The sequence below is a fragment of the Vicia villosa genome, linkage group LG6 (genome assembly GCF_029867415.1).
Source record: "Vicia villosa cultivar HV-30 ecotype Madison, WI linkage group LG6, Vvil1.0, whole genome shotgun sequence".
Lineage (NCBI taxonomy): Eukaryota > Viridiplantae > Streptophyta > Magnoliopsida > Fabales > Fabaceae > Vicia > Vicia villosa.
Genome location: NC_081185.1, coordinates 80449401 through 80463059, shown reverse-complemented (window position 1 = coordinate 80463059; position 13659 = coordinate 80449401). Strand labels below are relative to the sequence as shown.

The window sequence follows — 13659 nt, the reverse complement described above, 5'->3', positions numbered from 1 at the left end:
CTTTTTTGTACGATATCACTTCATTCCCCAACGTCTCCATCCTTCTTTTCACTCTATAAATACCCCTCATTTTTTCCATAAAATCTCACATCAAATTTCACTCATCTCCCAAATTTCTATCATACTATCTCATAATTATTTCCTCTTCTTCCCCGGCAAAAAATGGCAAAGTGGGTGGATTCGTATTTTCTTATGGTCCTCACTGTTTTTACGGTGATCATGTCTTTTTTCTGTCTGCATAGTCCTGAAAAATGCGGACCTGGGATGCTTGTACTTCCTTACATCTATATATTGTTATTTATAGCATGGGTTTTTAATCGTCATACATAAAGTTTGTCGTATCTTTCGCTTTCAGATAATGTACCGTTCATTATATTTGTCGTACTGTTCGCTATATTTTTATGTAATATTTGTACTGTTACTATCTGTTGTACCGTCGTTTAATTAGTAAGATAATATTATGTGTGTTTATTGCTAGTTAAATTTTTATTTCTGTGCATTAAATCCTTTTCAAAATTATTACCGCTAATTTCGTTCACGTACAGTATATTTTTTATTTATTATGTTTGTGTTTTTCCAACAAATCATGTAAATAATTTTTCACCATTAACACAACAAAAACAAAAAGAAAAAATTAACTTTAACTGTTAAGTTTTCCCTTTAACTGCTATGATAATACTCGGACAGCCAGTTAACAGTCAAACCCGCTAACAGTGCGATTCTCCGTGTCTGTACCACCAGTCAAATCAATCTTTCATATTTCAAAATTCCAAGATTTTTGTTCTAGAAGTCTTCTGATAATCACAAGATCAGCAGAGACTCAACACTGCACAAAAATCAGGTACGCCTAACTATCTCCTGCACAAACAGTCCCTAACTAAGGTTTTTGTTTTTTTCAGGAGAACAAGTTTTTGAGACCTCAAAATGGATTTCATGGATCTCCATATGTCTCAAAATACCACCAAACAAATTTTCAAACTTCGATTCGCTCGGACGCACAGTCAACAGCTCAAACAGTCAATAGACGACCAGTTTGACCGAAAAGTCAACAGACAGTCAAAAATGCAATTTTTTGTCAACATCCATATTTTGTCAAAAGATTCATCATTTGATCAATGGTTGATCTTAATTCATCAAGAAAAGTTCAGAAATCGACAAAACCCCAAGTTTCAAAACTAGGGTTTTCTCCTAAAAAGTCAACTGAACTTTGACCGACCATAACTCTCTCCTCGTTCATCAGAAAAATTCCAACCAAAGCTCATTTTGAAGTAAATTCAATTATCTTTCAAATGAAATTGGTCCTAGATCATTAGGTTTACCATTTGGAAAATATGAGCCAAGACATTACAGGTCATTTTCAAAGTCAACAAAAAGTGGTTTTTTGTCAAAGCCCATAACATCAAGATAACTTCTCCAAATGCAAAAAATCTTCCAAAGTAGCTTGTAGAGGACATCTCGAGGTTTCTAAAAAGTACAAGAACTCCGTCATATGATCAAAATTGAGGGAGTTATGCCTTGTTGAAGTTGGCTATTTTTTGGTAAAATGCATGAAACCAACAATGATCAAAATTGTTTTTTTTTAAAAGAGGCCAAGCATTTATGATCCAAACATGATTCTAATGATGTTAAAGGCCTCCCACGACCAACATTAGGCCCATGACCTTTTTATTTATTTTTTAATTTAATTTTATTTCATTTAAAGTTAAATTAAAAAAGAAATGGTTCAAGATAATGATTCAATGCTTTGTCCTTAGCATGAGCCACTAAGTTTGATCCAAATTCTGCAGCATAGAGGTACAGAAGACCTATGGCAAGAGGGGTGAAGAAAATTGGAGCCATGGCCAAGAAATTCAAAGCTTTTATTATTAAAAAATTCAAAAGTTCAAAGACACTCAAAGCTTGTTAGCTTAAGTTTGCAGCACTCCTATTGCTTATAAAAGGCTTGGAATACTTCAGCAACAGAACAGACACGAAAATTAGCCAAAGGATAGCCAAGAAATTCATAAAAATCTCAAAAAACATCACATACTTTCAACATTTTCGTTTTCTTTGTATAAGCTCATATCAATCCCAAATAATCACTTCAATCTTCTCCTGGGCTAGTATAGAACAGGTTCAGACCAATAGCCACGATTGTTTGTACTTAGAACATGCATAACAATATCTCCATATTCTATTAAATTTCCAATTTTAATATCTCATGTTCTAATGCTTTTCAATGTAATCTAATGGTTTCTATGAGTTCTTACCATGATTTAGAGATGATCCAACGTATCACATGTGAGCCATAAACCCTAAAACGTAGTGTGCCATTTTTGAATCTCAAGGATGTGAAGCTCTCGTTTTCATAGATGGAGGGGGTTTCAGTCAAAACTAACACCACCAATGAACTCCCAGCATGCCATTTAGTGGATCTGGGTTGTTCTTGTTAATTTATTTTCACGTTTATGTAGGTTCCAAGAAGCATGGAGAAACGAAGAAAAATCCGCAGGTAAATCGGCTGTTAAATCTGCAGCAAAATCCGCAGGTAACATGAAGAAGAAGAAGATGAATAGTAGCGTTGAAAGGTTGACTGCCTGCGTGGCCAGTCCCTGCTTCTCCATTGGCTCGTTTTGGCGCGTGTGGGCCCAGCCAGAGATTTGAATTCTCTTTGAATTCAGTGCAATCAATTCCACCATTATATCATGTGCTCTCTCTTTTACAGCCGTTGGATCAATCTGAAAGCACATCCAACGCACCAAAACGCACAACCATACCATGGACACACCAGCCTACCACACAGGATCACAGTTTTAATTTATTTTTCTATTTTATTTAATTTTCTTTGCAAAATTATTTAAAAATAGTTTTAAAAATCAGAAAAATATGCAAAAAATATTTTTAGGTTGATAAAATATTGTATTAATTTTTGACACAAAAATATTTTATTTTTCTTAATAAATAAAATATTTTGTTTAACTAATCAATATATATTAATATATTTCCATTTCAATAATTTTTAACCTATCAAAAAATCAGAAAAAATATTTTCTTTTTATTAAATTAGGTTTATATATTATAAATTAATTTTGTACATATTTAGAATATTCTTCTCTTTAAGTTTAATTTATGTGTATAATTATTTGTAAAATTATATGTTAATTAACTTAATAGTTTCAAAATCATTTCAAAAATCACAAAAAAAATTAATTTTATTTTAAAATTAATTAACAAACAACTTGGACATATTTTAGACTTAATTTTTAGGTTCAAATTTTATTTCTAGTTTTTGACCTTTTAATTAAATTAATTATGCCTTAATCTTAATTAAAATCAACCATCCAAAAATCTAAAAATATTTTCCCTTTATCTTATTGCAATTTAAATTCATAGATAAGTGTATAGGTTGTCAAATTCATGTAAATAGCGTAGTTTACATTTCTCGCACAATCGATGTAATAGCGTAGATTTACTTTCCGCATTTTACATTCCCGCACTTTAAATTTTTGTACATATAAAATTGCGTGTATGACAAGAATAATAACTGAAGCGCTAGATCACTAATCTCAAAGATAATATATCTGAAAACAAAACACAATCACACTTGCACCTCTTAGGGTAATCCCTCTATTACTCTTTTCAAAATCAATCATATTATTTCAAATGCGAAAGTTTAAATTTTTCTTCTATATCTAGTCAAAGAAAACTTTCTAAAGAAATGGGAAAAGGCCTTATGAACTTAGGGTATACCTCCTAATTGCTTGCTCAATCAAAAACAACAAAAGCTTTTCCACATCAAAACATCTTTCGAAAGATAAACACTTTGTATACATCCGCACAAGGATCATTACAAAGTTAATTCTTTACAAAAATATTTAAAACCACATACAAGCATTTCAAAACAAGACAAACGATTCAAACAAGTGAGCTAAGCAATTAAGAGCCCATGGATAACCATGGATACAAAGGGTGCTAACACCTTCCCTTTGTATAACCTACCCCCGAACCCAAAATCTCTTTAAGGTCTTTTTCTGTTTCTTTTATAAACCTTTCCTTAATTGGATAAAAGAAAAGTCGGTGGCGACTCTCTGATTTTCACAACTCAAAAAAATAAAAGAAGAGTCAGTTCGCATCCCACAAAAAACTGAGGCGACAATATCTCATCTTGTTCCGCCGAGCTGAGTGTATTATATCTAATGTTGATGTTTGTTTCACTAACCCCACTTTGAACATATAACCTGTCAAATTGATTTAGGAATTAATCATATGAAAAACTATGTTGTATTTGGAGCATATCTTACGTTGATTAATGTTTTTCTAGCATTCTGTAACTCATCATTTATCTCATTTTTTTATTGTTAAAATTTCTCTAATACTTCTAGTTTTCATTCCATGTTTGCTCATTTTTCAAAGCATCAAATTTCATGCTTTAAAGAATGAAGTAGTATATATCCAAAGGAAGTGTTGGATAAAGAACTTGAAAGATTGAAGAGATTTTAACAATAAAAGAGCGTCATGCGAATGATGAGTTAGAGGATGCTAGAAAATCATTGATTAGTGTAAGTTGTTCTTCATATATAACACAATTGTTCATATAATTTTTTCCTAACCAATTTTGAGAAGTTATATATTCAGTTTGTGTGAAATAACTAATCCATATTCGATATAATTAACTCAATCTTATTTAACCTGTCGGTTAAATTCCAAAACCAAAGGGAAAAGTGGCGCATTTATTTTTATTTTATTTTATTGTAAATTAAATAATGTATTCCTTCGGTTTAGTTATAACTGATGGGTAAGTCCAAATTTTATTTTATTTTTTAATTAAATATAAAATAAACTTTTCCATCAGTTTTAGTCAGAAATCGAGGGCTATAAATTCATAAAGTAACATATAACTCATATGTCATACATTCTTAAAGTAACAATGCTCAAGATATTTCCAACACATCAATCCACAAGAAAACATATACACCAATGAGAACGCAAACACCACCACTTTATATATTGGACGCTATCTTGTGAAATCCTATACATCTAATAAGAAAGCTATCTTGGTTTTTGTATGCAACCTTTGTCTCTGGGATGGATTGCAAGTGCAGAATAAGTTTTGATCCAGGTTGGTGTTCTTACGTAATAGAAAAGATGTTCTAACACTTCTTGTTTTATGTATGCAACCTTTGTCTCTAAGATGGATTGCAAGTGTAGAAAAAATTTGGATCCAGGTTGGTGTTCTTACGTAATATCTTATCTTTTAACTAGAATGGAATTTTATGTTATGTATATCTAACTTTATTTATGTTATTTCAGAAATTGGATCCGTGAAAAACCATTGAACTTGAAAAATAATGGATATGCAATAAAATCTAGACTTGTTCTCCAAGAATAACAGTCACAATGATGAATCAGATTTGTCAAAAATTTGTATTTTAATTTATGTGTAAATAATGTAATTTAATATTCTATGTAAACAATGTAATTTGATTTTTTTTAAATATCTTTTCCCCTCGGTTTTGGACAGAAAGCGAAAGGTGTGTGGCTCCATTTTTTAAAATATAAAAATGTTGTTATTGAGGTTCGAACCTATGGTCTTTTCAACTATACCATCCGTTTCTTAAGACGTCGTTCGTTACCTCGCCTCTATAACCGAGGTTAAAACCCCTTCACGTCCGAGGTTAAATGTGGTTTTTTTAATAGTGATTCCTAAAACATATGAGACATCCCCAAGATCTTTCATTTCAAAATTTTTTATGAGAAATATCTTGGTTTCTTGCAATAAGCCTATATGGTTGCTTTACAAAAGGATATCATCTACATATAGTACCAAGAAAACAAATAAACTCCCACAAAAATTTAGGTACACACAATTATCAACTAGATTAGCCTAAAAACCAATGAGTGTAATACCATTGACAGGAAGCCTATTTAAGGCCATAGATGGATTTCTCGAGTTTGCAAATCATAGACTTTGGATCTCCTGACACAAAGTTTCCTTGTTGCACTATATATATTGTCTCTTCAATGTTGCCATTTAGAAATACGATTTTTACATCCATCTGATGCAACTCTAAATCAAAATAAGCTACCAAAGCCATCATGATCCTAAGAGAATATTTCAAAGAAACTGGAGAGAAAATCTCTTCATAATCAATGCCTTCCTTTTGAGTAAAGTATTTAGCGACAAGACGGGCTTTATATCTCTCAATGTTACCCTTTGAATCCCTTTTGGTTTTAAATGTCCATTTACAACCAATGGATTTCTTTCCTTCAGGTAATTTAACGAGATCATAAACATCATTGTCAGCCAACGACTTCATCTCATCCTTCATCGCATCAATCCATTTAAGAGAGTTTGGATTCCACATATCTTAACTAAATTTGAAGGGATTTTCCTCAATCAAACCAATGTCATCCTCATGTTCCTGAAAAAAATACAACATAATCATCTAGAATTTTATTCTTCCTCTCTCTAGTGGATCTCCTAAATGGAGGCTCTTGAGGTTGTTGAGTTTGAACTATAAGTGGTGCTGGAGGAAGAAACTGAGTATTGTCTTGTTCATAAGGGATGTTAGGAATAATATCATTTTGGCTTAATTGCAATTTTGGTCCCTCTATTATTCATTTTTTTGAGTTTTGGTCCCCCTATTTTAAAATCCGGAATTTTAGTTTTTTTAGGATTTTGGTCCCCGGCTAATTTGAAAGCAATTTTTAATGAAATGGAACTCACATTGATGACATGTTCAACATAAATCTTAAAGAAAATTAGTTTTTTTTAACATTTCAATGCTAAACTGACACTGACATATCATTCATGTGTGCGTTATTTCATTTAAAATTGCCTTCGAATTTGCAGGGGACCAAAATCCTCAAAAAACTAAAATATAGGGACTAAAATTCCGAATTTTAAAATAGGGGGACCATAATTCAAAAAATGAATAATAGAGGGACCAAAAATGCAATTAAGCCTATCATTTTTATTTCAGGATCCCTTTTAGGAACAAAGCTAGGTACAAAGAATTCATCATTGTTAGAAACAATGTCTTCATCAAAGACAACACTTTTATGATTCCTTCCCTTCCAAACTTCACATTCTTAAAGAATCTAGTATTTCCCGTTTTAAAAATTGTTCTAGTGCTGGGATTATAAAACTTGTACCCGTAAGAGCATTCAGCGTATCCAATAAAATAATAACTAATTGTCTTTGCGTCCAACTTACCTTCATGGGACCTATAAGGCCTTGTTTTAGCTGAACATCCCCAAATTGCAGGTGCTTGATGCTGGATTTTTCACAGTTCATAGCTTATAAGGGGTCTTAGTTTCTACTTTACTAGGTACTCTATTAATGATATAAATTGCGGTCTTTAATGTCTTTTCCCAAAGTTACTCTGGAAGAGAAGAATGACTAATCATACTCCTCACCATATCCTTAAGAGTCTGGTTTCGTCATTCTGCATCTCCATTCATGTTGGATTTTCCCGATATTGTGTATAGCGGAAACAATTACACACTCCTTGACGAAAAGCACGAAGGGCCCTAGACATTGTTCCCCCGATCCATCATACCGATCATAGTATTCACCACCACGATCAGATTTGACAGCCAACTTTGAATGACTTGAACACGTCTAAAGATTGAGATTTCTCATGAATTAAATACAGGTAACTGTACCTCGAGTAATCGTCCATGAATGTAATAAAATACCGTTGTTCATTCTAAGAACATGTAGAAAAGACCCACTTATATCGGTATAATTTTATTCTAAGACATTCTTATAAGAATTCCTTTTGACATGTCTGCTTACCTTTAATACAGTAAATGCAAACTTGAAAATCTGACAAATCAAATATCCTAGAATACTTTCCGACATAAACCTCATTTAATCGCTTATGCCATAAAATGACATAATTCACATCTAATTTCTATTTTATACCATGTGGTTTTATTTGAATTATTTTGTTATAACAACATTCAATATGAAACATAAAAAAATTATCATTCAAAAACATAATCAATAACATTTAAATTATACGAGACTAATTTTTTTATTTTTAAAAGAACAAGCATAATCTAAATTGTCCAAAATAGAAATAAAAATTAAATTCCTCAAACCCCTTACCTCCTTCACGTTTGTCATAAACAAAAATGAATTTTTTCCCATAATAGATCACAAAAACTAATGCTAAAATTTAAAAAGTACACACTTACCATGCGGTTCAAATTAAGGACCCCACCTAGTAGGAGACAAACACATAGCACATGCAAGATTTCATATCATGCAAGATTTCAATAAAGTTTAAAGACACGTCGGTCTAGTTTGATTAAAGAAAACCCGTGATTCTATTTCCAGCAGTCTAAGAGAACCACTAGACATAGACATGCTAGAGAAAAAAGATGTGTAAAACATGTGTAATAGTTTAGGGGGTGACCGAAGAAATTAATGGAATGGGTTTTTTTTTTTTTTATAAAGTTTAAATACACTTTGGATATGAGTAAGTTAGGAGTTTTTAGTTTTTGTTCCTGTAAAAAAAATTTGTCTGAAGTTGCTATATTTCTCTTTTGCATAAATGTAAGACTTTATCACTCACACTTAAATTTTAACAATCTCCTGAAAAAATCAATATCAAAGCTTCTCGTTGTTGAAATAACTATGTAAGTTTGCAACTAGAAGTGTGTGTGGTTAATTGAATTTTTCAGTGTTTTTAATTAATTGTATATTTGATTTTAATTTAATTTTTACACTGAGGAGATAAATTCAATTATATGATTGATCTTGTTGACCCTAACGTAAGAAGATTTGATTTTTTCACTGTATGATGATTTGATTTTGAAATTTTAAGATTTTAAGATCTAAATGGAGATCTTAAATTTGATTTTGAAACATAGGTTACTGTAATGAGATATAGTAATTTGGATTAAACTGTATGGTTGGGCGGTATATATTGTTAATTTGGCTATGGTAACAAATTTGAGTATGTGTTTGGAACTGCTTTACACTTTGAATCAATTTGTTTTGTTTCAAAGCAATTTATACCACTTGTTCTTATGCATGCAACTTCTAAAATTGATAGTAGTGTGGTATTGATATTTTAGTATAAATAAATTTAAAGTTTTAATTTATTTGAATGAAGACTATTTTGGTCTCTCACAAAAATTAAATAATTTTAATTAGTTGGGTAAAAAAAATTTGATTTAATTAATCTCTTACAAAATTTAACCGGACCATATTAATCCTTCTATTAATAAGGACTTGATTTAGTCTCTTACAAAATTTAACTGGATCATATTATTCCTTCTATTAATATTTGCCTTTAAAACAATATCTTAAGTCACTGGGTCAATATGCATTCATGATTAATAATTCCCTAAATCTTTAATAATTTAAATAATTTTGAATTTAAAACAAAAATTACAAAATTTGTACTAATGTGTCTCGAACCTAGGTTCGATAAATGATAATCACTTTACAATCAGACAAATTAATTTTTATCGTTAATTTTCTTAATGATAAATAATTAACTTAATAATTCAGAACAAACATTTATTTATTTCAAATAACACACAAATAAATATTTACTAATTTCAAATAATACACCACGTTAATCGTCAATATATATAATCAATTAAAAATAAATTAAATTATATATAATTGAAACTAAATAACACACAAATAAATATTTATTTATTTCAACTAATTAAAATTAAATAATAATTAATTGATTTAATAGTAATTTAATTAATTGTTAAAATTTTCAATCAATTTAAATTAAATAATCAATTAATTTTTAAAATTATTTAGTTAATTCAAACTAAATAGTGATCAATTAGTTTAATAGTAATTCAATTAAATACTAATTTATATTTTATTTGATTAATTATATTTATATTTTATATTTTATTAATTTTATTTTTTAATTTTTATATTATTTTAAATTAGTATATATTTATTTGTTTGTTATTTGAAATAAGTAAATATTTATTCTGAATTATTAACTTAAATATTCATTATTAAAAATATTAACAATATTTGTCTAGTTATAAAGTGACTATTATTTAACTTGAACGGACCTGGGTTTGAGACCCTATTGGTACAAATTCTAACATTTTTGTTTTAAATTCAGAATTATTTAATATTACTAAAAATCATATTTGTCATGAATGTACATTGGATTAGTGGTAAAGATTTAAGCTATTGGTTAAAGGTCCTTTCTGAATACAGATTTTCAAAATCTTTATTCATTTTCTATATCTAAATCTAGATTCTCATGTTCATCTTATACATTCATAAACCTCTAGATCAATCATTAACCACATAAAACGCGTTTATTTAAGATTTTCGAAAAATTTGTTCAAGAACTCTCATGAACTCAAGAGCACAAATATGGTAAAATCGTGATTCTTAACTGTTTCAAGCAAATGAATACACCATTAGAACCAAAATTTCACCACGAGCACAGTTCTATAATTAGTTTTTCATAATACCTAGAATCGAGCGTGTTTGTGTTCGAGTTTCACACCACTTTTTTGCTCCGATTTATCAAATTCACGTCTTATTTTGCAATTTTGAATACATATTTGAAATGGTGGTGAAATTTCGGATCCAATCAGATATAATTTGTGAATTAATTCGTTAATTTGATGATTTTTGAATTTTTTTTGTTCAAGAACACCAAAATGGCAAAATCATAATTCTTAACTATTTCAAGCAAATGAATACACTATTAAAAGTGGAATTTCACCATGAGCTAAATTTTACAATTAGTTTTTCATAAAACCTCGTAACCAAGCCGGAACGAGTGTGTTTGTGTTCGAGTTTGACACTACTTTTTGCTTTGATTTGTCAAATTCATAATTTGTTTTGTAATTTTGAATACATATTTGAAATCATGGTAAAATTTTAGTTCCAACGGTATATAATTTGTGAATTAATTAGTTAATTTGGTGAATTTCAAATTTTTTGTTCATGAGATGTAATTAAAGATGATGGCAAGGTCTAAGTCAGGGTCAAGATGACGATTGCGGGTCTGAAACCGAGTTGAAGTAACCCGGCTAAAGGTTAAAGATGATGATTAAAATATTTTTATTATAAAAAATAATAATAATAATAAGTTCACCGTTAGATTTAGTGTTTTAAAAACCGGAATGAACCGGTCGGTCGGATCGGTTGGACCAGGAACTGGCCAGGTAACCGGTCTGGTTTAACTGTTGGATCGGATTTGTCATTGAACAGGTGTGAATCGGTGTAAACTGGGAAAACCGAAAAAACCGGCAGTTTTATTGAACCGGTGGTTTAAATGCATTTTTTTATTTTTATTATTTTAAAAAATTAAAACGACTTCGTTTTGATTATCTTAATGAAAAATTAAAAAAATTAAATATAAAATAAAAAATATATAAAATAAAAGAAATAAAATAAAATAAAATATTGTAGATGCGATTGATTTTGTTATCGATGATTTTGATTTTGAAGAAGGAGATCCCAACATTTAAACAATTTTTTTTTTCTTGAAATTAAATTTAGTAGACAATAAAATTATTTTGTTATAAATTATTGAATTAGATTATGTTGCAATTAAATTTTATTTGAAAGTATACTTTGTAATTTTATAATATATATATATATATATATATATATATATATATATATATATATATATATATATATATATATATATATATATATATATATATATATATATATATATGATACTTATGTCTAAAATTTGAATTTAAATTATAGTTGGTAGGCCCACCTCACAACTGTTGCGTTGCAGGGTGATATTGGTATTTGCGGAGTGGTTTTCACCTGGTAAAACTCAGTTTTTTTTGTAGTGGTGGTTCGACTAATAAACCAGTAATCTAGTATCGTCACCAATTTGATATCCAATCCGACTTTTAAAACACTGGTTAGATTAATTCAAAGAATAAGAATTGCATGTCCTTATCTACATTGGATTCATTTTGAAGTGACTTTTTCAAAACTATATTTTTACAACTTCACCCTTGCGTGTTTTGTTGTGAGTTCACCGTATATAATAGTGTAGATGAGTTTGGATTGGGTATTGATATCTTCTGTATAAATAAATTTAAAATTTTAATTTATTTTAAATAGATATGAAGATGTCGGTAAAAAAACATGTTTTTATCATTTATAGGTTTTGTTATGGTGTTCCATTATAAGCCACACATGCCTCCATGTAGACTGTTAGAATGAGTGTGCATGCATCTATAAATATCGACAATTGGAATGAAGTAAATTAAGAACAATATGGCTACTACCCAAATCTCATTCTGTGTAACAGTTCTATCCATTCTCTTAACAACAATCTTTTTCTTCAAGGTGAACTCAACTGAAACTGAAACCACTTCCTTTTCCATCCCAAAGTTTGTCTCAGACCAACCAAATCTAATCTTCCAAGGCACTGCCTATACCTCCAACGAGAGGGTGTATCTGACCAAGAGAGAAGAGAACGATGTTGGCAGAGTTCTCTATTCTGCACCTATCCATATTTGGGATAGCAAAACCGGCAACGTTGCTGATTTCAACACTTCCTTCCATTTTTCTATAGATGCAGTTGGAAGTCCGATTGCCGACGGAATAGCGTTCTTCCTCGCACCGGTAGATACCCAGCCGGGAGGTCCTGGTGGGTATCTCGGACTTTTCAACAGCAAAGAGTATAACAAAACTGTTAAAACCGTTGCTGTTGAGTTTGACACTTACAAAAATGCGTGGGATCCAAGCGACTCTCATATTGGAATCGATGTTAACTCTATCGAATCCAAAAGTACTGTCCCATGGACTTTGTATACTGATCGTTGGACTGAAGTTGAGATAAGTTTTAAAGCTGCTACTAGTGAGTTAAGTGTTTTTTTAACTTATCCTTATACACCTGGTAATTATACCCATAGTGAAATTGTGGTTTTAAAGGATGTTCTTCCTGAATGGGTAAGGGTTGGTTTGTCAGCTTCCACTGGATTAGATTATGCACCACATGAAGTTTATTCATGGTCTTTTCATTCTGAGTTGAAGCTAAGTTCAAGTTCTAACCAAGTTGCAGCTGCATAGTTTGTAGCTTTTCATCATGCATGCATGCATGTCGTCTCATGTGTGATGATAGATCCAACTTCTAAATAAACTGCTCATGTATATGCAGTATGTACTTGTAATGTTATTTTCTATGTCACTTGGAATGTTATGTTTGTGTTTAAAATTATTTGAGTTGTCTATCTTATTGGCTAACATGATTCTAAAATAACTATATATTTAGCTTTCAAGAAGAAACAAAATCACTTGAACTTCAGGAAGACAATTCAATTAATTTTCATTTTATCATTTAATAATAACTGTTAAGACTAAATTAACCTTGAATAAATAATTTGAACTACTACAAAACACATTCAACAAAAAGATAATCCATCAATAATCAATAAAGTAACCATGCTAGTATACCAAATAACCATGCTAGTATACCAAAGGGAAAAGATATGTGTACACTTTTTTTTACACTCAGACCACTTTTGTACACCTATACGATGAACAGTAAAATATTATAAAAGATATTTTTTTAAATAAAAAATTAAATTTTTTTATTTTTTATTGTTTTTATTAAGGGTTCAAAAACAAAATTTTGTGATTAACCAAATTCATAATTTTATTAACCAACATTTTAAATTTCATTCACC

The 13659-nt window shown here is 30.0% G+C and overlaps 1 protein-coding gene across 1 annotated transcript; it reads left to right on the top strand.

The window, feature by feature from the left end:
- Window positions 1-12223: 12223 nt before the first annotated feature.
- Window positions 12224-13181, top strand: LOC131611726 (lectin beta-1 and beta-2 chains-like). Its single transcript, XM_058883628.1, has one exon. The coding sequence runs from the start codon at window positions 12245-12247 to the stop codon at window positions 13040-13042; it is 798 nt and encodes a 265-aa protein (XP_058739611.1). The 5' UTR covers window positions 12224-12244; the 3' UTR covers window positions 13043-13181.
- The last annotated feature ends 478 nt before the right edge of the window (window positions 13182-13659 follow it).

Bases quoted from the DNA above. Each gene is read 5' to 3' on its own strand.
- LOC131611726 (XM_058883628.1), top strand. From the start codon at position 12,245: ATGGCTACTACCCAAATCTCATTCTGTGTAACAGTTCTATCCATTCTC.